The sequence below is a fragment of the Chrysemys picta genome, chromosome 5 (genome assembly GCF_011386835.1).
Source record: "Chrysemys picta bellii isolate R12L10 chromosome 5, ASM1138683v2, whole genome shotgun sequence".
NCBI classification, from domain to species: Eukaryota; Metazoa; Chordata; order Testudines; family Emydidae; genus Chrysemys; species Chrysemys picta.
This window is the reverse complement of record NC_088795.1, coordinates 82,281,380-82,309,048: the sequence shown is the minus strand read 5'-3', so window position 1 is coordinate 82,309,048 and position 27,669 is coordinate 82,281,380. Positions and strand designations below refer to the sequence as shown.

General features: G+C 42.2%; 1 protein-coding gene across 7 annotated transcripts; it reads left to right on the top strand.

Moving 5' to 3' along the window:
• Window positions 1-220: 220 nt before the first annotated feature.
• LRP2BP (LRP2 binding protein) lies at window positions 221-27,228 on the top strand. 7 transcript variants are annotated; one of them, XM_005281992.5, is made up of 9 exons: window positions 221-361; window positions 623-765; window positions 5,648-5,760; window positions 10,540-10,653; window positions 16,835-16,977; window positions 17,055-17,160; window positions 18,075-18,298; window positions 22,593-22,758; window positions 26,624-27,228. In XM_005281992.5, exons 2-9 carry the CDS (start codon window positions 651-653, stop codon window positions 26,687-26,689), a joined length of 1,047 nt encoding a protein of 348 aa, XP_005282049.1. In that variant the 5' UTR covers window positions 221-361; window positions 623-650; the 3' UTR covers window positions 26,690-27,228. The 7 variants fall into 7 exon arrangements, with proteins under 7 accessions (XP_005282049.1, XP_005282050.1, XP_042697960.1 ...); XM_005281993.4 differs by lacking the exon at window positions 22,593-22,758 and adding an exon at window positions 22,035-22,149 and having other exon boundaries at window positions 26,624-26,832; XM_042842026.2 differs by lacking the exon at window positions 22,593-22,758 and adding an exon at window positions 22,045-22,149 and having other exon boundaries at window positions 26,624-26,789.
• Window positions 27,229-27,669: the final 441 nt, after the last annotated feature.

Here is a 27,669-nt window from a genome sequence, read left to right as displayed (position 1 = left end):
TCTGTCCGTCCTGTCAGGTGGGCTGAATCTGGTGAGTCACTCTTCCCCCCTCCCCCGTGAACCCTGGTTTGGGGCGAGCGCGGGGCAGAGCCGCGAGGGGGCGGGGTCCGACCCCCCCACCCCCGGAGCGTTGTCACTAGCGCGCTCACGCCAGGCTCCAGCCCGTCCAGCAGCCCCCCACGCTGGCAGCTCAGCACCACCAGGGGGCGCGCGGGGGCGTCCGGCGGCTGCGAGGCGCACGGAGCTCGCGGCCACCCGGGGCGATAATCGTTACCTGGCAACGGGAAGCGGCCGGAGTCACTGGGAGGCGCGAGGGGAGCCGGGCGGGCGGCGGCCGGGATGGGCCCCAGCGGCGGACATAGTGAGTCACACACGGGCGGCCGCGCGCGACACCCCGCAGGCTCCGAGACGGGCCCCGCCTGGGGGTGCCGGGCTCCGAGGGGCCCTAGCGCGCAGCGCGGTCCTCGGCCGCGGGACAGCCCGGCCCCTTCCCTGCGGTGCCGGGACTTGCAAGGGGCGGCCCTGCAGGCGGCGCAGCGAGCCGGGGGAGGGGGAAAGGAAGGGAGCAGTTTGTCGCCCCGCCGGGGGCAGCGTTACCGGTGGTGCCCGTTTTATGTTGCAGGGGAGGCGGCGCAGCTGCTGGGGGCGAGATGAAGCTGAGCAGCGAAGCGCTGCCCCGGAGGCGCAGCTCCGAGCCTGTCCTGCAGACCATCTCCAGGACCTTCAGCGACTCCGAGCTGAACAAGCAGCAAGGGGCGGAGATAGGTATAGACCCGCACCCCCCATTCGTGCTGGGAGCTGCTCCTCCAGTCAATGTCTCGCGGCCGCTGCTTTCTTTGCACTAGCGCCGTAGCCCCAGCAGATGCCCAGGCGCCACTCAGTGGCAGCGTGTTTACCAGCGTCCAGCCATCCCACAGTTGGGCACAAAGGTCTGGGAGACAGGCAGGGCCGGCTCCAGGCACCAGCCCACCAAGCTTGTGCTTGGGGCGGCACCTGGAGCGGTGCGGCGCGGTGCGGCGCTCCAGCTCCGGGGAGAGCGGGGCCACTGCCGGGCTCGCCGCCCTCCCCCCCGCCCCGGCACTCTGGCCGCCGGGGAGAGCGGAGCCCCAGCAGGGGCTCACCGCCCTCCCCCCGGGGCTCCGGCCGCCCTCCCCCCGCGCCCTCCCCTGCCGCACGGGGGGCAGCCGGAAGCTTTTTTGCCTGGGGCGGCAAAAAAGCCAGAGCCAGCCCTGGAGACAGGACTCCTGGAGTCCGATCCTCAGTCTCCCAGTGACTTGCTGGTGGACCTTACCCAAGGTCTACACTAAAGCTCTATAGCGGGATAACTATGCCACTTCAGAGTGTGAAAAATCCACCCCGTAGCAACATAGTTATACCGACCTTCTGCCTCCCTCCCTTGTAGACAGCACTATGTTAACAGAAGAGCTTCTCCCGTGGACATAGCTACCACCTCATGTGGCTTGTCTACACTATAAACGTGTCAGCTTAAATTAGGTCGACCTACAGCCAATGCAGTAATTAAATTGGCTGTTCATGTCCACGCCATCCTCCTGCCAGTGGAGCGCGTCCTCACCAGGAGTGCTTCCACTGACTTAAATAGGACATTGTGGGGGCTGACATCCTGAGCTATCAGCCAGGTGCCAGAGCCCCGCCACCCTGGGATGATTGCTGAAGCTGACAGCCCCGGAGTGGCAGGGCTCCAGTGGCAGTGGTGTAGCTAGCATGGGACATTTGGGTGGGCCCCGACTTCGGGTGGTGGCAATGATGGGAGAGGGGAGGCAGGAAGGATCGGGGGGCCTGCCTCCAACCACCCTCTCCAGTCCAGCCGGCCTAGCGTGGGGCGATGGATACTCTGGCCAGGGTCCCCCAGAGCCCCGTCCATGCACCTAGCTCTGGGAGGAGACGCCACTCTCCAGTGTGCACGGCTTCCAGCACCAGTCCATGTTGCACCCCCCCACGCCAGGCCCGTCTCCCCGAGGCAGCAGGCCTACATTTTTTGATGATTGCCACTGCTGGGCAGGCCAGCCGGCCAGCCTCCTCCAGCTGTGACGTGCACACCGTGCTCGTCAAGCACCCCTCTGCTGTGCCGCTGCTGTCCCCCCTTCCCCACTCCAGTCAGGCTGAATATGTGCGAGGCGTCCTCCAGGTCTAGGTGGGGCTAGTGCTGGGGTCGGAGCAGAGCCAGGGCTGCGGGGGCGGTGGGCCTGGATGCTAAGCGAGTGGGCCGAAGCCACCCATAGGTACGCCCCTGTCCAGCGGTCAGCCCCAAGGCGGCAGGGCTGACAGTTAAGGCTGTCAAAGGCAGGAACAGATGATATAAGCAACAGTGTCTATCTACACAGACATTGCATTGACTTAACTACATCCTCCTAAGCACTACACCTCTTGTGGAGGTGAAGTTATTAGGTTGGTGTAGTGGGCAGGGCCGGCTCCAGCATTTCTGCTGCCCCCCCTCCCCAAAAAAGACGCGATCGCGATCGGCGGCGGCAATTGGGAAAAAAAAAAAGCCGTGATCGGCGGCAGCAGTTCAGCGGCAGGTCCTTCGCTCCTAAAGGAAGTGAGGGACCTGCCGCCCCCGAATTGCCGCAGGTGCTGCCCCTCTCCCTTGGCCGCCCCAGGCACCTGCTTGTTAAGGGAGGTCGGGGGGCATGTGGCTCTGCATGCTGCCTAGGGTGACCAGATGACCCGATTTTATAGGGCCAGTCCCGATTTCTGGGGCTTTTGCTTATATAGGAACTTATTATCACCCACCCCGTCCCGATTTTTCACACTTGCTATCTGATCACCCTAATGCTGCCCCTCTCTCTAAGCTCCCATTGGCCACAGTTCCCCATTCCCGGCCAATGGGAGCTGCGGGGGCAGTGCTTGCAGGCAGGAGCAGCACGCAGAGACCCCTGTCCCTCCCCACAGGGCTGCAGGGGCATGCTGGCTGCTTCCGGGAGTGGTGTGAGTCCCCAGCAGGCAGGGAGCCTACCTTAGCAGCAGCCCTGCTGCACCGCCATAGATTGCGCTCAACTGGGAGAATCCCCAGGATCGACCAGTTGATAGTGATTGACGGGTTGGTGACCACTGATATAATACATACAAATACATGACATTAAAGGAACATTATGTAGGTTGCAAAGTCAAGCACTCAAAAGTTAGGAAATGCCAGTTTATGGTTTCCTGCATAACCTTTCTTGTACTCCTTGTGTGTCTATTCCGGTGGTGGGCAACCTGCAGCCCCCCCGGGCCACACGCAGCCTGCCAGCAGATTTCCCTCAACCCCTCAATCTGGAGTGGAGAGTTTCAGCCTTCATTTGGGAAAAAAAAAAGTATAGACCTCATGATTGCAGGGAAAAGCGTGGTAACTTGAATTGACTGTTGCCTTAAGGATCAGAACCAATATATCAAATAAAAAGAACACAAAGTGTATTGCTTTTTAAAGTCTCATGATTTTTAAGCCAATCTCATAAACTTAAGCCCGACAGTTCTTGAAGACTTTTAGCTTGGCAATATTGGGGTGAGTTTGTTCCCCCTTTTTACTTTAAATGCTTGCAGAACATATGAAGGTTCTGGAAATAGATAAATGGGGCAGAATAGTCAAGGGGAATAGAGCCATTTTTTCATTGTCCCATCTTCCTATTTCTTTTTTTTTCCCCCTCGCTTTTCCTGCTCCAGTTTGATGTGGTCCCTCTTCTTCCCATTTTTAAGCACGTTAACTTAGCTTCTCTTTTTCCCTTTGCTAGTTGTATTGTTCTTGCTGCCTCTCATTCTTTGTTGTTCCCTGCCTGTTCTCTGATTCTACTGATTCTTCCATTTTCTGTTAAATCAGAAATAGAGATTTCACCATTATAATTAGTAAAGTGAAATGTAATTGATTAAAAGTTCAGCTTGTTCACAAAATGTTACTATGATCAGAAAAAAATCTCACTCAGTTGGAAAAAAATCCTAAAAGGCACTAATAAGAGTATTGTGGCTGAGATTTTATTAATAAAAATATTTTTTGCACTTATATAGCCCTTTTCACCTGACAAATTCAAAATGCTTTTTAAGTGCAGTCTCAAAATAACCCTGGTGTTATCATCGCTCCCATATTAGACATAGACTTCACAGAAATGAAATGACATACCCAAGCTCATATAGCAAGTGAGTGGCAAACCTGGGGAAGAATTTTCAAAAGCAGCTAAGTAACTTAATTGCCAAAGGATCAGATTTTCAAAGGTATTTAGGATCATGAAGATACAGATAGGCCCCTAATGTGATTTCCTAAAGTGCCCAAGCAGGTGGACACTTAATTCCTGTTGATTTAAATACGACTTAAGTGCGTAACTTGTTAGACCCTTAAAAGCCCACAAGGTGCATATCCGTATGTTTAAGCATATAAATAACTTTGAAAATCTGGGCCTTGAGTCTCATTTTCAAAGTGACTTTGGCTCAGATCCTCAGTGATACTTAGGCATTGCAACACTTAGCCCCCTACGCTGTGTCCCAGGAGAATTTTCAGCCTTGAACTAGGCACCCCATAAAATATATTGAGAGAGTCCCCTAAGGAAGCGATTTTCAAAAGCCAGCCAGCTGAGTGGGGAGTCAGGTAAGTTAGCCAGGAGAGAAATGCTGAGAAGGGGGCATAGGCAAGTATGCAGCTGACCTGGTGCACCTGGCTGGTGGGCCACTTCCCTCTGCTTGGGTTACCCAGCTGCAGACTTTCTCCTGGAGTTAGGCATCTAAATCAGGTCAGCCACTTAGGTAGCCCAGGCCCTAGCATAGTGTTTCCCAAACTTGGGACGCCGCTTGTGTAGGGAAAGCCCCTGGCGGGCTGGGCCGGGCCGGTTTGTTTACCTGCCATGTCCGCAGGTCCTGCCGATTGCGGCTCCCACTGGCCGTGGTTCGCTGCTCCAGGCCAATGGGGGCTGTGGGAAGTGGCGCGGGCCGAGGGACATACTGGCCGTCGCTTCCAGCAGCTCCCATTGGCCTGGAGCGGCGAACCGCGGCCAGTGGGAGCCACGATCGGCCGAACCTGCGGACGCGGCAGGTAAACAAACTGGCCCGGTCCGCCAGGGGCTTTCCCTAAACAAGCGGCATCCCAAGTTTCGGAAACACTGCCCTAGCATATGAAACAATGTCTCTCCTTTCTGTAAGGCCCAGCTCCTGCAAGTCATTGTAAGTAGGTGGACCGTTGTGCCTGTGTGAAGCCCATGCACCAGATTGCAAGATCGGGGCTTAAAGTAATATTCCCTGATTTGGCTGCCAGTTTTGAAAGGAGTTTTCATCATCTTTAAATCCGTTGATATTTTCAGTTGTTTAGCTTAAACTGTTCTAATTCATGTTTCCAGTGTGGATAATCTTTGTATAAGGGAACTTGTTATTTGTATTCTGGTTTTCCACCAACTGAGATCAGGTTTTCATCATACAAATACATACAACATTTTTATGGCAAAGTAAACTGTTTCATAAAGGTTTAATTATCTTTATTGTAGATTTTTTCCTCCAGTATAAAACACTGATCTGTTTTAGCTGAGTCTATGGAGCATGCAACAAAAAGGGAATATCTTAATGATGTCTGTCAGGGTAAAAAAAGAGAACTATTACAACTTCAGTGTAATAGTGTACTTACAATATTATTCTGTTTGTTGTGATTAGACAAATATATATCTGTTTTTATCAGGGAACTATAGCCATACCGCTTTGTTTGCAAGGGCAGAGGAGCTGTTGGCGAAGAGGATCATAGATGGAGATCCTCTGGCATATTTTCTACAAGGGCAGCTGTACTTTGAAGAGGTTGTACTTTACTATTTACTTTTTAGAACATTTTATAAAACTGACACTTTTCAGTACAATTTCCACATGGAAAAAGAGGTAATACTACAAAATGTTACAAAAGAAGATACATACAAAGTGAAATAAGTAAAAAAATAAAAAAATCCGAATCAAACAAGAATTATGGAGCAACTGTGGGAAGCATGATTCCCTGAGAAAGAATGAGACCCAGAGAGGCAGGGTAGGAGAAGGATAAAATTACAGATACATTATGATTTCAAATATTCTCAAATTTGAGAAATTAGGTTTAGTGCTTCTGGCTGTAGTCATTGCCAGAAGTCCTGCTGACTGCATAGAGAGCAGAATTATTGGGACCATTCCTGTACTCACTGAAGTGAGTGGCAAAACACTTACTGACTTCAGTGGGAGTAAGATTAGACCCATCTAGTGGAATATCAGACTGTTCCTTGGCTAACTGGAGCTTAGATATCCATGTTGTATATTGAAGTGTAGTCTTAACCAGATCTTCATATCTAGACACATGCTAATACTCACATCTTTGAGGTGGTCTCTGCATAATGTCATTGACTGCTCTGGCACCTCTTGCTGCTGCAAAATTCAGAAATCTCTTTTAAAGCTATGCCTGTTGAGAGACATGCAAGTGCTGATTTGTAACACTCTGTTCAGTGTAAGGTTATATAAAGGGTTATGGCTCTGCATTCTCAGTTCCTCTCTTTCTATGGTCAGTCGAAGAGTGGAGGATGGTTTCTGTCTCTGTACCTGCAGCCTGCTTCCTGCTTCCAATCAGGGGTGGGATTATAAAGGGACTTAGGTGTTGCAATGCTGAGCATCCTGGCACCTAGAAAAATCACAGGAGCAACACTGTGATTTTAAAAGTCAAGTTAGGTGCCTAAGCTCCCTATACAATGAAGGGGGAAGAGATGGGCACCTTAGAAAGCAATCCACAAAAAACAGCATGCTAGGTGGGAAGCCACCTAAACGAAGCAGTGGGAGATGCCAATGAGAGGAGTGTGTGCTTAGTCCCCCTCTTGGAGAGTGGCACCCAAGTCCAGGCTATAAGGAAGCACCTATCTCTGCTTAGCAGTCCATGAATGGAAACCAGCTCCTGGAGTCAGGCAGTTTAGGCGCCTAAGGTGTTTCTTGTGGGAATGAGTTAGGCCAATACTTCCCAAACTTGTTCCACCAATTGTGCAGGGAAAGCCCCTGGTGGGCTGGGCCGGTTTGTTTACCTGCCGCATCCGCAGGTTCGGCCGATCTCAGCTCCCCGTGGCCACGGTTCGCTACTCCAGGCCAATGGGAGCTGCTGGAAGCGGCACGGGCCGAGGGATGCACTGGCTGCCGCTTCCAGCAGCTCCCAGGTAAACAAACCGGCCCGGCCCGCCAGGGGCTTTCCCTGTACAAGCGGCGGAATAAGTTTGGGAACCACTGAGTTAGGCACCTGCCTCACTTCACACAAAATGGGTGGAGGAAGAGGAGCTGGTTCACGCCTTATTACTTTTAGCCCAATGCTTAGAGCACTGGGATGTGGGAGGCTCTGGTTCAATTCCCCCCTCTCTGCTGGGGAGAGGGATTTTTTTAGGATTTGATCAGGGGTCTCTTCTCAAGAGAGTGTTTTAACCACTGAGCTATGGGATATTCTGATTGGGATGGGGCAGTTCCCTCCATCCCAATTGTTGAAATTGTTAGACTGTGGATAAATAATGATGGGTGCCTTGACCACTGGCCCTCACTCTCTCTCTCTCCTCTCCTCCCCTCCCCCAGTTCTACTATGGATAAATACTTAAGTTGTCATTGGGCCAGAGAGAGAGAAAGACTGTAGACTGTGTAGGGCACACACCTGAGAGATGGGAGACCCTGCTCCAATAACTCTTCGTTATTTATCCACAGTGCAACAGCATCAACAGGAGAGACTGAGGGAGCCCCACATCATCTCAGTGGTCAGAGCACTTGCATGAGAGGTGGAAACCCCTGTTCAAATCCTTTCTTCCCCTCTGGCAGAAAGGGGGGGAAATTGAACCTGGGTCTCCCACATTCCAGGTGACTGCTGTAATCACTGGGCTAAAAGTTATAATGTAGGCACTACTATCATCTCCTCCTTTGGCCAGTTTTGAAGGGGACCTGGACTGGTAGGTAACCTCAGCATGCCTACCGAATTACACCCCTCACACAACTTAAGTGGCCAAATGCCTGTCTTTCTCCAATTTGTGAATCACTCTGTGGCTTTAGTGACAGATAGGTGTCCAGCTGCATGGAGTGAGGCAGTAGCATGCATGCACAGAGGCAGAAACATAGGTGCCTAGGGAACTTGTACCCTGAAAACGTAGGCAGCAATTGAGCTTAGGCACCTACAGGGTTCAACAGGAGTTTTGTGGATCACAGTGGAGCTGAAACTAGGACCTAGGCACCTAAGTCTGGGGTTTAAGTACCTTAGTATCTTTGTGACACTGGGCCTAGCCCCCCAAGTGCCAGCCCGAGCTGCCAGCCTCCACAGCACCAGGCCAAGCCGCCAGCACTGGGCTGGCACCAGCGCCAGGCCGAGTCGCCAGCCCCAGCGCTTGGCTGGACCCAGTGTCACCCTGGGCCACCGGTGGGCCCGAGCTCCAGGCCGTCAACTGGAGCTGAGTGAGCCCCCGCCAGCTTCAGGGTCAAGAGGGACGGGGGTGCGGGGCCTCGGGGCAGAATATGGACAGGTCCACAGCCTGGGTCAGAGGAGGCTTAGCCTGCGCTGGTCTTTGATACCTGCCACCCGCATGTAGGTTGTTGGGGTTTATAGTGTAGTTTCATATAGTAAAGGTTTTAAAGAGTTTTTTTAATCTATATAGTTTTGTATGTTGTTGCACAGTTTTGCCATTGATCCAGCTCATTGAACTATAAAAGTGTGATTTAAGAGGCTTGCATCTTGCAGCTCTAGTTTTTCTGATGCATATACCAGGTAGGTGTAAAAGGCTGCTACGATTTCCCAATTGTTTTTTGTTTATTTTTAAAAGGGGTATAATCACTTAGGATGGCTGCTTTGAGACATCCCCCAAGGGACCTGATTTAGGCTAATGGTAATAACTAATAGTTAATTAGGACAGAATTAGCCAAAGGCATTGAACCAGCTGAAGGCTGTTTAACCACATGTTAAGTAGCTGTTAAATTCTAAACTGTTGTTGCCAAATAAATAATTTAAAAAAATGAGGAAATACAGTAACTATAGTTTTTATTCAGTGTAGTATTTTATTTCATTCTTTTCCAATTTCTTTTAAATTAAAAAAAAAAATTGGCACCTTTAAATCAGGATATCAGAGTCCTCAATTAACAGTAAAACAATGACAGTAGAATCCTAAGTATTTAAAAACAGTTTTCTTCCTGAGTTACTGAAGTAGCAAATATTGTAAAGTTTGCCTCCTGAACGCTTAAGAAAGCCACAAACAGATTTCTGTCTCTTCACTGACAAAGGTGTGTTTGGATAAGTAACATGCATTAGCTATCCTGCTGTGAAAATATAGTGGAGTTTAGGAACTTCAGTTTTACTGGAGGCAAAAAGGGAGGGCAGCTACAGGCATGAGGAGCGTGTATGGTGAGGAACTCACCTAGCTACCTCTCAGTAAGTGGCAAACATTACAAGTACCTTATCTCCACTATAGGGCTTGTCTAGATCACGCAGCTTTTAGCGACAAGGCTGTGTCGACACAGCTTTGTCACTAAAAGTCAGCATGTGTAAACGCTCTTTGTCGGTACTTTGTCAACTTTTTTGCCGACAAAATACTTCCAGCCCTGCGAGCGGCGTTAGTTTAGTCCGCATTCACACTGCTACTTGCGTCGGCAAAACTTTTGTCTTTTGCGGGCGGGGCAGGAGGAGGAAGGGAGGAGGGCTTTTTTAAGTACCCGTGAAAGACAAAAGCTTTGTCGACAACTTCTCAGTGTAGACATACCCAATGTTATCTCACTGTAGAATCCTACCACTCATTTATCATCTTTCTGTAAAACAAAACAAAAAAAAACCCGTCACACATTTGTGGTAGTGAAGTCTTGGTGTGAGATCAGAGTTGTGGGCCCCAATTTAGCAAAGCATTTTTATCGCTATTCAGCAAAGCACATAAGCAACTGCTTAACTTTGAACATGTGCTTAGGTCCCACTGAAATCAATTATTTAAAAATTAATCAAAAAGAACAGGAGTACTTGTTAGAGACTAACAAATTTATTAGAGCATAAGCTTTCGTGGACTACAGCCCACTTCTTCGGATGTATATAGAGTGGAATAAATATTAAATTAAAAATTAATGTGATTTAAGCGCATGCTTAAAATTAAGTGTGTTTATGTGCTTTGTGGAATAAGGATAGACAGTTAAATTGGAAGATTAATTAGGAAGAAATAAGGGTATCTGAAAATATCTACATATTTTTCCTGTTTCTGCTGTGGCACTAGCTCCTTGGATTACAAATAGTGGCATCTTTAGGGCGATGTGCAGTGTGGTAAACGGATACATATGCTATGCTAATTTTGTGTGTGTATACATACTCATATACAGTAACAAAACTTGGTTGGAAGTCCTAGGTGTTTCCTTCTGATTCATTATTTTCTGAAGTTGACCTTACCTGTCCCAATTGCTAACAGTGTATTCAGAGTGACTTTTTTTAACCATATAAAAATATTTTTTTGTTCCTTTCTACTGCTATATGATTTTTCTCATGTTCACTGAGCAAATACTCTAGTTTAAAAATAAATTATACTGAAGAGTTCATTTGTTATATACACTATAATGTACTACTTGATTGCTCACTGTCTCATTCAGGGGTGGTATGATGAAGCACTTACACAATTTGAAAAAATTAAGGAGACGGATTTTCAAGCTCTGTATCAGCTGGGTGTAATGTATTATGATGGATTGGGGACCAAAGAAGACCCAGTAAGTCATTATCCAACTGTCTATATTTAGTTTTTCTTCTAACCTTACTAGATAGACCCTTACATAACTTTCCATATTTAATAGACCTTAAAAAATTAAAACAATCAGTACAACATATTATCAAAGTGAGGTCCCAATCCTGCAATTTGTTCCATGCAGGCAGAGCTTTGTGTGCTCAGGCAGAGGCTCATTAATGAGTTGGGGTAATGGTCCAGGTTAAACATTTCCTCATAAAATATTTTCCTTTGAACAGTATTGTTTTAATACATTTGCAACTCAATGTATTAGTCTCTGTCCTCAATGGCAAAGAACAATGTTGTCGTTTGGAAAGCACAAGGCGTTCACTCTATGTCGAAAGCAAATAATATATACCAGTAGTAATTTTCAAGTTACATTTAAACAGAAATTAAACCCAATAAAAATAAAAGCCAAGAAACAATTTCTAAGGTTTCAAGCCACAAGACAAATTTTCTTTAAAAAAAAAATCTGTTACAGAAAAGACATAATTTGAAGAATTTACAAACAATATGTATTTGTAGCGCCTAACACAGCAGGGTCCTGGTTCATGACTGGGGTTCTGAGGCACTGTGGGAATACAAATAAATAATAATAATAATTCTACAGAAAATCACCCTTCTAGCACTAGAGGGCAGGAATATTATTAAATTGTACAACCAAAGGATTACATTTGATTTTTCTCTCAGTCAAAAACAGTATATTAGGTAAAGCAATAAAGTCAATGTAACATAACTCCATTGGGTCCTGTGGCACCTTTAAGACTAACAGAAGTATTGGGAGCATAAACTTTCGTGGGTAAGAACTTCACTTCTTGCATCTGAAGAAATGAGGTTCTTACCCACGAAAGCTTATGATCCCAGTACTTCTGTTAGTCTTAAAGGTGCCACAGGACCCTCTGTTGCTTTTTACAGATTCAGACTAACACGGCTACCCCTTTGATACATAACTCCATTGCTAATTCTCTGCCAGTGATGTGTCCCGAGACCTTTTTATACTCTTGATCAGAGAACAGTGCCATTAACACATCTCTAACACTTATGTGGTTCTGGGAATGTGTTACAAGACAGCGTATGGCTGTGGAAAGGTGAGAGTCCTCTTCATGACTCCCCTCTTTCTAATAACTTCAGTCAAGGGTTCCCCCCCAAAAAGAAACCAAAACCTGTAAAAATTACTATTTAATTTATTCATTGGTTAAACGTCATATTCAAGACCAAGTCAACAAGAGAAGTAACGTCTGTTCTTTAAGGCCCCAAGTCCTGCAACTGGATTCATGCAGATAGACCACAGTATGCACATGAAGCCCTACTGACATCAGTGGAGTTCTGCATAGGCACAGGGATTTGTTCAAATGAAGCCAGCTGCCGGATCAGGACTTAAGTGCATCATTCGAATTTGTACCTAGTTAGAAGTTTTTTTCTGTCTAGTCCAAGGTGGAAGAGGGCGAGAAAAATAATTAGATACTAGAATTATGTACAGTAGTTGTGAACTCTTCAACTGTAGAGTATTCTCCTATAACGAACTATGGTTTGAAGTTAGAAATTACTACACAAATTGGATACAGAGATTCAGCATTTTAAAATAAGGAATACAAAAATAAAAGGAGAGCCCAATTTCTATAAATTGATATTTAGGCATAGACCAGAAAATGGTTCATTAAACTATAAAAGTTCCATTGGATTCTTACCATTTAGTGTCAAATATGGTCCTGTCCAGCCTCTGAATCGTCACCTTTCTCCTGTGTCTTCTCCTGTATTCTATTAATGTGTGCTTTAAGGCACCATATAAAGGAATCTTATTTGCTTTATTTACACAGTGGGATTTGGCCTAGTACACTGCAATGTTGAAGTCTCTGGACCAGATGCTACAAATCCTTAGTCACACTTGTAACTTTATGCTTATGAATAGTCCCATTGACTTTAGCTAGACTACTAAAAGGCATAAAGTTACTCACATGAAGGATTGGGGTCTTAGAGCTTGTCTTCACTACTGGCTAAATCAACACTGCTGGGATTGATGCAGAAGGCATCGATTTAGCGGATCTAGTGAAGACTCTGCCATCGACTTCAGTAGTCCGCCTCCCCAAGAGATGGAAGCTAGGTCGACTGGGGAACATCTCCTGTCAACATATAGACATTGCTTTAAGTCGATCTAAGCTACATCGACAAGTTACGTAATTAAGATAGACTTACCTCATTAGCGTAGACCAGGCCATAATATATTAGGGAGAGAATTACATCTCTAATCCTATATTTTCTGATGATTTGGTTTATTAATTAGGCTAATGATATAATTTGACAAAGAACAATGCACATCTTAGAGATGTATCAGATACAATAAATATTACTTTTGCTAAGTGAAACCGAAAATACTTTTTTCTCTACATCTGCATTTTTATATTTGCGTCATACTAAAATTGAAGCATCTTACTTTTTTAATCCCCTTTCATAATAATCCCGAGAAGTGTTCTTCCATGAGAATAAAAATGTCAATTCTAGTGGCATTTAAGTAAACAAATATGCCCTACTGCTATTGCAACCACTTTACTTACTTTGGCACTTAAAAAATGCATGTTTCTTGTTTTGTTTTGTTCTTTTCCTTCAGTGAGCTAGAAAAGATGGCTTAAATTTATTGCTTTCATATTGTCAACAGATATATTTATAACACCTAAAGATAAAGTTGACAATTTTTCTGCTGCTATTATCACTGCGGAACTTAATTCCAGAGTTATCTTTGCAATTTCCTAGTTTAGCACATTTATACTATCGTCCTTGAAGATATGAAGGCCCAGATCCATTAGCACCCAGAGGCTCTTAACGGAATCAGTACTGTGTTGTACTAGTTATAATAAAAGTACAGCCCCATGGGTTTTACAATCTGAATAGAAAAAACATTAAGGAATGCAATATCCAACCAGAGTGATGGTTTGAAAATGTTTGTTCATTCCACATTAGCTTGATTTTGCTTTATGTGTAGTATAGAAGCAAAAGGAGACAATGGGAGGAATGAGTTGCTAGGATCATGGGAGTAGGAGAAGAAAGGGATTGGTTATTGAGGGGCATAGATATGAAGGGACAGGGATATGGGGAAAGAAAAGAATGGGAAGAGGAGGAAGAGAAGGGTGGAGATGAGAATGGAGGGCAGGGAAAATATGGCTGGCAGTGGAGGTGCTGGGGGAGAAGGGTAGATGAAACGGCCAATTAACAGAGAGGAAAGGATGCTACTACCTTTATTGCTTAGTGAGATTAGAGCAATGTTGCTTTTTCTCAGGTTTCTATTTTTTTTTTTTTTTTTTTTTTTTTTTTAGTGTTTTGCCTGAGTTAGATCCATTATGGTATACTTTGGAGTAAAGCTTAGGGCTGGCTTTCTTTGGCTGTTTATACTTGGTAATATGAGTAGTGAATGGCTGGCCTTCCTTTTAACAGAGGATTATTTATATACACCTTTTTAATACTTACATGTGGTATCTACTATTAAATCCTTACAATACTAGCATTTCCCGACTGCTCACTAACTGAATGCTTAGGATGATGTACGGTGCAGCTGCTGACAGCTGGCACTGACTCAGCTGTTCTTTTCCAGTGTACCCTGACATATTTTTTTCAACATTGCTCTCAGAGATTGTTATTGAGGACACTATAGTTACATTTTGCTATTACATACTTATACCAAATCATGTACTTCCATTAACCGTACTTTGTGATTTAAGGAACAGAATGTTGAAGAAAAGTTATAAAAAAAAATGGAAAATTTAATACATTAAAAACTGTCCTAAATCTAATGCAAGTAAAAGTCCTTTAATCATTTTAAATTTTGTAATAATTATTTGTTTTTCTTATGCAGAAGTGTGTTTGTAAGAGAATTTAGCACATGAGAAATGTGCCAGTTTAAGAACTCTGGGAGTCCTCCATTAAACCACAGCACAGGTTCAGGTTGAGGGGCAGTGAAGCATAAGTTTCCATACACTATCCTGCCAGTATACCTCAACCATTTCCTAGAGGCACCAACTTCCAGGGGGTAAAAGAGTAGCTCAGTCTTCTTCTCTAGTCAGTGCATAGCTTCTTTTATGAAACTTAGTAAGTGTGCCAGTTGTGGAGATACAATTTTATAATATGGATTGTGACCACCAAATTCATTTCAGAGGCATGAAACACCATAAGAGAGCAGTAATTTTTGCATTTGAATAGGTAACTTAGATATGAAAAGCTCCATTATCCTGTTACAAGTCTCCTAAGCCATCCAGCCCCACAAGTATATATTAAGATGGTATTGTTGATTCAGATTCCTATATTGGGGGCTGATCTTTATATAAATACTTAGCTTGATTAGATATACTATAGGTACAGAAGTATATAGATTGATTGTTTAATATTACAGTATACAGATGTAGCAGCCATTACAGATTTTAAGAGTGTAACCTTCTTTGCTGGCAAAAGATGGGCCAAAACCTCTGATGCCTAAAAAGTAAAACAGAGGTGGGGCCTACAACATCTAGCCAAGGAATTCAGGAGAGTGACCATAAGAACATAAAAACGGCCATACTGGGTCAGACCAAAGGTCCTGTCTTCCGAAAGTGGTCAACACCAGGTGCCGCAGACAGAATGAACAGAATAGGTAATCATCAAGTGATCCATCTCCTGTCGCCCATTCCTAGCTTCTGGCAAAGAGAGGCTAGAGACATCGTCCCCACCAATCATGGCTTATAGCCATTGAGGGACCTATCCTCCATGAATTTATCTAGTTCTTTTTTGAACCCTGTTATAGGCTTGGCCTTCACAACATCCTCTGGCAAAGAGTTCCACAGGTTGACTGTGCGTTGTGTGAAGAAATACTACCTTTTGTTTGTTTTAAACTTGCTGCCTATTAATTTCATTTGGTGACCCCTAGTTCTTGTGTTATTAAGGGAGTAAATAACACTTCCTTATTTACTTTCTCCACACCAGTCATGATTTTATAGACCTCTATCATATCCTCCCTTAGTCATCTCTTTTCCAAGCTGAAAAGTCCCATCTTATTAATCTCTCAAATAGAAGTCGTTCCATACCCCTAATAATTTTTGTTGCCCTTTTCTGAACCTTTTCCAATTCCAATATATCTTTTTGAGACGCAGTGACCACATCTGCATGCAGTATTCAAGATGGGGGCATACCATGTCTTTTTATCTATCCCTTTCTTAATGATTCCCAACATTCTGTTAGCTTTTTTGACTGTCACTGCACATTGAGTGGATGTTTTCAGAGAACTATCCACAATGATGCCAATATCTGTTTCTTGAGAGGTAACAGCTAATTTAGACCCCGGCATTTTATACGTATAACTGGGATTATGTTTTCCAATGTGCATTACTTTCTATTTATCAACATTGAATTTCATCTGCCATTTTGTTGCCCAGTCACCCAGTTTTGTGAGATCCCTTTGTAGCTCTTCGCAGTCTGCTTTGGACTTAACTGTCTTGAATAGTTTGTATCATCTGCAAATTTTGCTATCTCACTCTTTACCCCTTTTTCCAGATTATTTATGAGTATGTTGAATAGCACTGGTCCCAGTACAGACCCCTGGGGGACACCACTATTTACCTCTCTCCATTCTGAAAACTGAACATTTACTCCTACCCTTTGTATCCTTTTAACCAGTTACCAATCCATGAGAGGACCTTCCCTCTTATCCCATGAGAGTATAGGGTTGTTCGCTACAAAACTTGGCACAACAGAGTAAATCCAGTTTTGTTCAGTGCTCCCATTTTATAAGGAATGGCTTTAATTTCATAAAATAATTGTAGTATTGTTAAACCTGGTGTAGGTGGCAAACTGATCTTGAATGATGGTCCACAGTTGGTACAATGAAAGCTAGACGAAGGATTTATGATGTGTCATCCTTATCAAACTGACATCCCACACAATATCAATTTTTAGAGTAGTAGTTCAACTTTTTCACAAAAATAGAGCATAATGAAAATTAGTTTTTGCTTTTTTAGAAATGAAAATATTTAAAATGTAAGAAGACTCTTTACACTACCTTAACTGATCACATCCATACCTTTTAACATTTAGAGAGTTTTAAAACTGAAAAGTTCTTTGTGTGTAATATGTAACTTACTTTACCTGGAATTTTAATGTTTATCCTTTTTACCTTCTGCAATTATGATTAAAATCTGTTTCTCTCAAAGGAAAAAGGAGTGGAGTACATGAAAATAATCATCAACTCTAACGCTCCTAAAGCAAGACATTTAAAATATGCTGCTGCATACAATCTTGGCAGATCTTATTTTGAAGGATGCGGTGTTAAGCATTCAGATAAAGAGGCTGAAAGGTAATTTAATCTAATAATTTCTCCATGATTTAAGATACCATTTTGTAATGTTACTTAGATTTCCTCCCTATTTTTAGGCTGTGGATTATTGCTGCAGACCATGGGAATCCAAAGGCAAGTGTAAAGGCTCAAAGTACCCTGGGAATGTTTTATTCTACATCAAATCCAAAAGATCTGAAAAAGGTAATGCCAATTTCTGCCTTTTCCATATCATGATTCAATGCCCAGATTCATTTTGGATCTGTGAAGCATTCCAGAAAGGAGACTTTTGTACTTTATTTATAACAATATATGCTCTATTATTTCTAGACTTTTTCACCCATTTAGCCCCAAACTGGCATATTTACAGAAAGAAAATTGCTTATTTTAATCCCTTGACATTGGTCAGGGCCAGCTTCAGCTTTTTTGCCGCCCCAAGCGGCGCGGGGGGGGGGGGGGGGGGGGGGGGGAGAAAAAAAAAAAGCCGATCGACGGCACTTCGGCGGCAGCTGAATCCATCCGCTTCAGTCTTCTGCGGCAATTCAGCGGCAGGTTCTTCACTCCCTCTCTTCCTCCTCAGTGGCACTTCAGCAGCAGCTCAAAGAGGAAGAGAGGGACTGAGGGACCTGCTGCCAAATTGCCACCGAAGACCCGGACGTGCCACCCCGATCAGGAACGGAGTGACACCCCTTTCTATTGGCCGCCCCAAGCACCTGCATCCTTATCTGGTGCCTGGAGCCGGCCCTGCATTGGTAATCAGGATTTTCTAATGAAACAATTAGCAGGAGTTGGGAGCATCAGATCTGAAACTCAAGAATCAGCATTATGAAGTGGGATTAAGATTTATGGTTCTCGATATGTTTAAGAAACGACCAATGGTAGTGGCGGGGCACAGGACAGTATGAGTAAAGGAAATGAATGTAAGTCTTGGAGTGGCTCTGCATTTATTACTATGCAGACACCTCTCTCCAGCTGCTAGATAAAAGAGCTTTAAAGAAAACAGACAGTATGCAAGACAGTTAGGCTATAGGCTAGATTGGGGAATGTCTATTTTTACTAGAAGCAAAGGGTTATGTAAATATTTAAAAAATGACAAGAACTTTGTGCCTGTTCTGTAGGCATTTTTCTGGCATTCAGAAGCTTGTGGCAATGGAAGTCTGGAGTCACAGGGTATACTTGGTGTTATGTATCTCTATGGACAAGGCATATGTCAAAATACAAAGGCTGCTTTGGAGTGCCTGAAGGAAGCAGCAGAACGTGGAAATGTCTATGCTCAAGGCCATCTTGTGGAGTATTACTACAAAAGAAAATGTTACACAAAAGCTGCTGCATTTGCCAGAAGGTGAATTAATATTAGTTAAATTTATTAGAATTCTTTATATAAAATCATAGAAGTTAAAGATAAAAATAATTCTTTAAGATCAAGTTCAAATTCATGCCAATCAAGCATGTATTTCCCTACCAGAGATGTATCAGATTTAACTGCCATACTTAATCTTTAAAAAGTGAATGACAGAACTTAGACAAAATTAAGACCCTAATGATTATGAAGCCTTCCATTATTCACTTCAACTCTGTCCTCCTTGATCACAGGGAAGCAGAAATAATCACTGGAGAAGAAATTGAGATTGAAATATCAAAACAAGCGTACATTGAAAAGTATTACCATTTCTCCAAGTTCATTTGATAACATTTTAACTCAGGTACATAAAGGATGGGACAAGGAGCTTATATACCCTGTGTCTGACCCCTAGAAAATAATGTAAATGATATAGGATGTAATGTAAAAAACATCCAGTCTCTATCAACTCTATCTTGTCTCAGTGCTGCCGAAGCTTCATGCAGTGGATGAGCAGAACAACAAAGAAGAGAGGCCTGTCTCTCTGATTTAATCAGTCATTTCTCATAGCCTGCAGCCATCCTCCATGTTTACCAAAATACATAAAAACTGGAAGTGGCTTCATACATAGAGACAGACAAATAAATGACTTGAATAAAAAGTCCCTCCAAATCCAAAGTGAACTTTCTTTTGAGTTTCTGAAGTGTTTGGATAAGGGTTTGACTCTTGTTTCCATCCAGAAAAAGAAAAGTGCTGCTCTCCACTTCCAGTTTCCAGCTGGCCAAAAAACTGTCAGAATATTAAAATGGCCCTCCTCTCCCTAACAGAGTTCCAACCACTGCCCAGATAGCCGTCCATTTACTTGTCAACAGCGCGTGGATCCCAATATTTCCAATACTTTTGGGATTTCTTCTGGGAACAGGGAAAGACGACCCCTCCATGGCTTTTTGGTCTTCCTCAATCAGGTTTTTTTAAGGGTGGCTAGGTTATCTATATACACCATTCTGCAATTTTACTAGCCAGCAGATCTATTCCACTTCCCCTCAATCTCCTCACTCACTCACTTTTTTTTTTTTTTTTTTGTAGGCAGCATTTTACGGTCTCCTTTTCCCCAGGAAAATCTAAGAGTTTCTGTGGATCCCACTGCTGATCCATCTGGCACTTCTAAGATTTCAAGTGGTAGTACTTTACAGTACACCATCATAATGTGTTCTCAATTCAGAAATATTGCTTTGCTTCTCTATGTAAACAGGATAAGGTGCAATCGAAGAATTTGCCCAGCCATGATGGTTTAGGTTCAATAATACATTCTGGTTGAGCTGAGGGCCAAGTTGACTGATTTCTGTTTTGTTTACACAGTGGGTGAAATCCAGAACACACTGGAGAGGAGAATTATGTTGGCCTCAGTTTTACAATTTCTACGTAACCAAATGTCCCATTATAAAAACCCCAAATATAGTGTTTGCTAGCAAAGCCTAATATTACAGATTTAACCCATCAGTAAGATCATCAAGTTTCTAAAGGAAAAAGAGACAGGCAAAGTGATTCTACAAGCTATATACAAAACTCATCCTTTCAGGTGGTAAAAATGCATCTATTTATGATACTACTGTAAAGCATCTAAGGAATGAAGAACAAAGGGATGCTGCCAAGGAAAATTACATAGAACTAGGAGTGGCAGAATTTCAAGATTTGGATTTCAGGGTTCAAGTTCTGACAGTCCAGAAATTGAGATTTTTAGCCAAACAACCTTCTATTTTTATTCACCACTGAATCCCCAAAAATCATGCTGGTCTTGAGCCTAGCTCCCATTCTTTCACATGCAGTGTAGATAGAATGGTAACCATGCACTGGCCATATCAATCAGTTGGAGTTTGTCCTTTAGCCACTGCGGTCCAGCAGGCTATTCTGACAAGAAAAGGGCGCACCTTGTTAGCTGTAGTCATCTTTTCACAAAGAAGCCGTAATAGGTTATAGCCATAAATAACTTCTGAAGGAAAATGTATTGTCGTTCTCAAAGCAATCCCATCTCACTGGAACGGTTGATGTTCTTGGGCCAGAAGTCTGCCAGCAGAGCAAGTAGTTGTCACGTCAGGCATCAGCATCTTCTTTGCTCCTGTCCCTGTGCCTTCCCATGTACCTTCTGTATACCAATTTGCTGCACTTTATATAAAACAGATAACACTACTTCTGTAACCTCCAAGTCAATATGCCCTAATTGCCATACAAATCTGGGACATTTATTTAATAAGATCATGACAAATTTCCCCTTTGCAGTCTTACATCACTCCCACCAACATAAAAGAGAGCTCTGTGTTATCCACTTATTTTAAGTCACATCTCAGGGCAAGTCTACTCTACAGCACTACTTCAGCACAGCTGCACTGATGCAACTGCGCCACTGTAGCGCATCTGGTGAAGACGTGCTATGGCAACAGGAGAGCGCTCTCCCATTGGCATAATTACTCCACCTTGGTGAGAGCATCTCCTGCGACATAGCGCCAGTGTGGACAGCGCAAAACTTGCATCACTTGGGGGGGGGGGACTTTTTAACACCCCTGAGCGCCGTAAGTTATATTGACTTGGGCTGTCGTGTAGACCTGCCCTCAGGCTCACGCCTTATGTTTGGAGTTGGGATTGGCCACGTCTATATTGTAGCCTTGAAGAATTGTCTTCCTATTTTACATAGCTTTCTTTAAACTGTGCTCATCACCATGGTATCTCCTTTAACAAAACACTCAGTAGACAGTGCCAATCACCAAGTCCTTTGTCTATGCATGCTGATTAAGATTACTGGCTATTATTTGCATTGGTAGGCTATTATATTTTGAAGGGGAGGGCAAAAATACATTCCCTTGTTTTTCTTATCAGAGGACATTAAATGTAAGCTGCAAGAACCAGACCATTGCTTGATGCTATTTTAATTTTTAATGAGTCGCCATATCTCCTTGTTTTAGCTGTCATTTGCTAAAGGTGATCACATTAGGTGGAAGAACATTACTGCAAATGCATGCATGTGATTTAGTTAGCAGGCAAGGATTTGTTGAGGATTAAACAGAATCAGATTCACTGATAGTGATTCATATGGTATGTCTATAGGCTTAACTCAATTGCACTTTTATAGTTTAAAATAAAACTGAATAAAGCATCTCCATTTTCCTACCAAGGCTGGAATTCAGGATTTTGTATTTTCCCTGCAACAGTTTGACACTGCTAATATCTCACAGTGCAGGAAAAAGCAGAATCCTTGCTGTGTAGACAGAAGTAGTACTAATTTTTTTTGGTATATTTTAAGTGGTAAATGTATTTAGACACAAACTTGAAAAAAATCACATCTCCATCTGAAAATTTTAGACCTAATATTTTACGTGCAACTCCTAGTTTACTGTAATGCTTTCTTCATTTGTCTGTTTTACTTTGTATTTAACAGCTCTTTGCAAGTGGTCACTTGCATTTCCTGACTTGTGTATTAACATGACATCATTCTCATAGATGGTTTGGGGACCTTATGTGCACGCTCTTCCCCAGACCCTTCAAGAGGGTGTTTATCAGTAACAGCAAAGCTGATATCGAGAAGGCAGCAGGCAGATACATGCACTGACAGGATTTAAATATATATATTTCAGGCATTACTATTTAAGAAGTGCTGTATCAAATTTGAGGTTTAAAAAAAGTTAATTTAAAGAAAACTCAAAATCCCTTTGAGTGTACTAGCAAACCATGACTAACTGAATTCCAGTTCATTAAAGGTTAGTAATGTCTGTTGGGGAACTCCAGAAGGTGATGGTCTTAAGTATCCAAAGTCCTCTTTACCTGAAGTTTTCAGAGGTTGCCCTAGATCTTCAGATAACAAGGTATTGGTAAATCCACATTAATGATTTGGAATGATACTTTTTTTAAAACTGTAAAGCTTGGCCACTCAAGTTTTACTTTATTTTCCACTAAACGGTTAACAGTTTGGTAGAAACAAACAATTTGTGTGAAACACTTTTGTTATAATTAGTGCAGTTGTGGTGAAAATGAGCAAAGTGATAGTGTATTTGCTCACTAATTCTTATATGAATCAAGTTACTCAAAATAGGAGAATCATGTTCACTGCTCAAGTATGTATGTACATTTAAAACCTGTTTTGCTAGAGATGCTTTAAGTTCATACCATTATCAACAGAATTCCCAACTTAACTGAAGTTGGGCACAAAGCGCGTGCTTTGACGCTGTCTCTTTATGGTTCATAGAGCTGATTTCTATCAAAGCTTGAAATGTTCACCTCTAACCTTATATTGTAAATTTTACAACAGGATTGCAGAAAACGATAACATTGATATGTTAGCAAAGATAACCGATTGCCTTCCTGTATACATAACCAAAGGGGTTGCTATGGCTACTTTCTACTTTGCTAGATGTCTCCAGCTTGGCCTAGGCATACAACAAGATCAAGTTGCAGCTAAAAATTATTATTCTAGGGTAAGCGTGGGGAGGCCCTACAAATTAACTTATGTAGTATAAGATGAGTGATAATTTGAATTTAAGTTATTAAACTTGCTGTATAGTTTCATTAAATGCTCCAACAACATTTACTATCTACATTTATTACCTACAAATATTCTATATTTAAAAAAATACTGAAGTAAATCCTCTCATACTATTCAAAACAGCCTCGCAAGGTTCTACTCACCTAAGGCAAGTAACATATTTTGACAGGCAAGTAAAATTTCATATTGTAATCACCACAACAAAGGCAGGTGAGTAGAACCTGTGCCTGGGCTGGTAATCTTTTATGACAATTTTCCCAAGATGGTTAAAGTGATAAATAGCACTGATTTTGTTACTACATTGTTTATACTTGCCTCTTAAACTCAAAAGCAGAACATATTTCTTTGCTTATTTGCAAATCTTGATGCCTTTAAATTAGGGCTGTCAAGCAATTAAAAAAAATTAATCATGCTTAAATCACACTGTTAAACAATAACAGAAATCCAAAATATTTAAATAAGTGGTAGTTTTCTACATTTTCAAATATATTGATTTCAATTACAACACAGAATACAAAGTGTACAATGCTCACTTTATGTTTTTTATTACAAGTATTTGCACCATAAAAAAACAAAATAGTATTTTTCAATTCACCTAATACAAGTACTGTTGTGCAATCTCTTTATCTTGAATTTACAAATGTAGAGAAGTCCAGTGGCACCTTAAAGACTAACAGAATTATTTGGGCATAAGCTTTTGTGAGTAAAAAAACCACTTCTTTGCATCTGAAGAAGTGTTGTTTTTTTACTCACAAAAGCTTATGCCCAAATAAATCTGTTAGTCTTTAAGGTGCCACCGGACTCCTCGTTGTTTTTGTGGATACAGACTAACACAGCTACCCCTCTGATACTTTACAAATGTAGAATTATGTACCAAATAAACTGCATTCAAAAATAAAACAAGGTCAAATTTTAGAGTCTTACTCATTCAGTCTTACTTCTTGTTCTGCCAATCGCTCAGATAAACAAGTTTGTTTACATTTGCAGGAGATAATGCTGCCCGCTTCTTGTTTACAATGTCACCTGAAAGTGAGAACAAGTGTTCTCATGGCACTGTTGTAGCCAGAGTTGCAAGCTATTTACGTGCCAGATGCACTAAAGATTCATATGTCCCTTCATGCTTCAACCACCATTCCAGGGGACATGCGTCCATGCTGATGACGGGTTCTGCTCGATAATCTAGAGCAGTGCAGACCAATGCATGTTCATTTTCATTATCTGAGTCAGATGCCACCAGCAGAAGGCTGATTTTCTTTTTTGGTGGTTTGGGTTCTGTAGTTTCCGAATCGGAGTGTTGCTCTTTTAAGACTTCTGAAAGCATGCTCCACACCTCATCCCTCTCAGATTTTGGAAGGCACTTCAGATTCTTAAACATTGGGTCGAATGCTGTAGCTATTTTTAGAAATTTCACATAGGTACCTTCTTTGCGTTTTGTCAAATCTGCAGTGAAAGTGTTCTTAAAATGAACAATACGTGCTGGGTCATCATCCGAGACTGCTATAACATGAAATATATGACAGAATGAGGGTAAAACAGCAGGGGACATACAGTTCTCTCCCCCCCCCCCCCCCCCCCAAGGAGTATAGTCACAAATTTAATTGACACATTTTTTTAACGAGCATCATCAGCATGGAAGCATGTCCTCTGGAATGGTGGCCAAAGCATGAAGGAGCACACAGATGTTTAGCATATCTGGCATGTAAATACCTTGCAACGCTGGCTACAAAAGTGCCATGTTCTCACTTTCTGGTGACATGGTAAACAAGAAGTGGGCAACAGTATCTCTCGTCAATGTAAACAAACTTGTTTGTCTTAGCAATTGGCAGAATAAGAAGCAGGACTGAGTGGACTTGTAGGCTCTAAAGTTTTACACTGTTTTGTTTTTGAGTGCAGTTATGTAACAGCAAAATCTACATTTGTAAGTTGCACTTTCACGACAAAGCAATTGCACTACAGTACTTGTAGGAGGTGAATTGAAAAATACTATTTCTTCTGTTTATCATTTTTACAGTGCAAATATTTATAATAAAAAATAATATACACTTTGATTTCAATTACAACACAGAATACAATATATATGAAAATGTAGAAAAACATCCAAAATATTTAATACATTTCAGTTAGTATTCTATGGTTTAACAGTGCGATTAAAACTGATTAATCGCGATTAATTTTTTTGAGTTAATTGCACGAGTTAATTGTGATTAATCGACAGCCCTAGTTTAAATCCCAGCATTCTCTATTTATACTTGAGAAGATCACAGCTACTTTTTTCTTTACTTATCTCTGCTGTCACTGATATAATCTCAGCTCTGGGGCTAGTGTTGATTAGCCAAGTGTTGCTGCACAGAGAGCACATTGTAGGTCTTAAATAAAACAAATGCCCTTTTAAAAAAATTTGTGTGAAGAACATTTTTTTAATGGATTTATTATGTGGATGTTATTCATTAGATGACTATATTAGTATTGCAGTAGTGTCACAGGATGGGAACCTGATTGTGCTATAGATAGGCACTGTACAAACATACAGGAAGACACAATCCATTGGTTTAGAATCTGATTGCATTAGAGAGCAAAATCAAATTTTGGGCCAAGAATATGACTGCAGTGTCCGCTTTTGTAAAACCCAAGTAAGTGGGAACTATGCAGGAGTTAAATACGAACAAAATGAACATCAGGTGTGGCTCCTTACTCAGATGATCCCATTGAAGTCAATGGGATTGCAGAACAGGCAGTAATATTCTTTCAATTATTTCCTTCTGTGAAAAGCAGCTACACTTAAAAAAAAAAAAAAAAAAAAAAAAAACCTGAAGTTTTAAAAAAATGTAGTAAAAAGTGCTAGACAAGCAGTTTTAAAGTGTGGTCACTATCTTTCCATAGAATAGGTACATCAGAGCAGGATCAGTGCAAGCTTTCTCACATTGACCCTCATTGTTTCACACCTGTTCAAGTGAAAAAGTATTTCAGTCTCCCTGTATACTCAGTCCATTCCATCTCTGTTCAGATTGCCAACAAGGGTGCCAAATGAAAAGGTGGGCATCCATTCTCTCACTTCATTTCACATTAAAGAGCCATCAGGTAGTAACAACTTTCAGTCATTAGTGGCTTACAGCAGATATGAGTCAGTGACCTAAAAGTGAAAGGCCCTGTATCCCAATGGCAGTTTTTTGGCACCATGTATTCCCCTGCGGACAGTGATCAGCATCATTTGTTTCTTTTAGCTTTGTGGTTGGAAGCCATTTTGTAATTAAATGGGAGTAACTATACAATTAAAAGTGAAACATATCAAAACCCAATTTGCCTGTTTTACCATATGTGCTTTAACATAGATAAAAAACCAAGTTCACATTTGGCCCACTACGTTTTGCAGAGGAGAGAAGGATCACAGAGAGGGATCACAGAGGTTATATGAACAGATCATAGTGCTGAGAGGAAAATGAACTGGATTCAGGAAACCTCCACCTGGCAAACTGATTTACTTCTATGGCTTAGGTGTCAGCATAAGCCATACTAAAAGTTGTTTGGGAAGTAGCTTTTGTCCAGGTTCTTGAAACAATTCTCAACTTGAGTGTACTGGTTACATATAGCATAACAGTTTTGTTCTTTTAAGTAGAGTTAGAAAAAAGGGATGTAAAGGTTAATGTTTGCTTTAGTGTATTTAGTAAACTGATTCTCAAACAATTTTGATAATATTTGGCGTTTATATAGTCTGTTACATTTTCAATGCACTGTACAAACTAGGTTAGATTCCAGTTTTGGCTGTAAAATATAACTCACTATTCTGTTTGTTTTCAAAGGCATGCCTCCTGGATCCTGATGTAGCTTCTGACCTTGAATTGGCAGCTAATCATGGGAGAATTTAGAAGATTTCACATTTAGGCAAATCCCAGCCGTTTCCAATGCTGTATAATATGTTTCACATAGTAGGCCATGTTTATCCTTAGCAGCTAGGTAGATAACCACCTATTTTTTTCTTTTTCCAGTTTTCTATAAATCATGAGAATTATGCAGTTTTTGTTGATTAGAACAAAGAACATTTTGCTGACAGTGATTTTTTGTTCACAACCCTTACTTTACTTACATATTGTAGAGGCAGATTATCTTCCTTTTTTCATTATACAGAAGGCTTAATCATCATGAACTGGGCATTTTACTGACATATCCACCTGCGTTTCTTACTTCAACTCTGCTCTAGATGGTATACAAATCAAGCTAAAATCAACTTGTTAAAAGAAATCATTGTTAATGTCAATTTCCTTTACTTACAAATATTAAAGATCTGCAGAGTCAAAGTTATAAGATTTCTGAAATACCTATGCTTAAAATTAGTGTCCTCTTTTCATATACATTCTATTTATAAGTCATATCATACATTTAAATAAAATATTCTGTACTGGGGTAATAATTGAAGGTGTGTGCTTTCTTTACATTTAAATCTTTTTCCTGTATACTTTGCCCTTTCCCATATCTCTGAAATGCAACAACTTTCTCAAAGATTGCACTGTTAGATGGTAGCAGTAGAGGGTTGGAAACTTGCATGGATGGTAGATACTTAGTTTACACTGTAGACCATACCAACTTCCAGTACTAGGATATCCTATTCATAGAAACTAATTATAAAAAAAAATCTACACCTACACTAGTGAAATGTTAGTGTCTATATCTCTAGATCAGGGGTCGGCAACGTTTGGCACGCAGCTCGCCAGAGTAAGCACCCTAGCGGGCCGGGCCAGTTTATTTACCTGCTGACGCGGCAGGTTCGGCCGATCGTGGCCCCCACTGGCCACGATTCGCCGTCCCGGGCCAATGGGGGGGCAGTGGAAAGCCGCGCAGGCGAGGGATG

Excerpts from the sequence above, each read along its gene's own strand:
- LRP2BP (XM_005281992.5), top strand. The coding sequence starts at position 651 with ATGAAGCTGAGCAGCGAAGCGCTGCCCCGGAGGCGCAGCTCCGAGCCT. Across the intron at positions 16,978-17,054 it reads TCAGATAAAGAGGCTGAAAG|GCTGTGGATTATTGCTGCAG; the intron begins GTAATTTAATCT and ends CCCTATTTTTAG. Across the intron at positions 22,759-26,623 it reads CTAAAAATTATTATTCTAGG|GCATGCCTCCTGGATCCTGA; the intron begins GTAAGCGTGGGG and ends TTGTTTTCAAAG.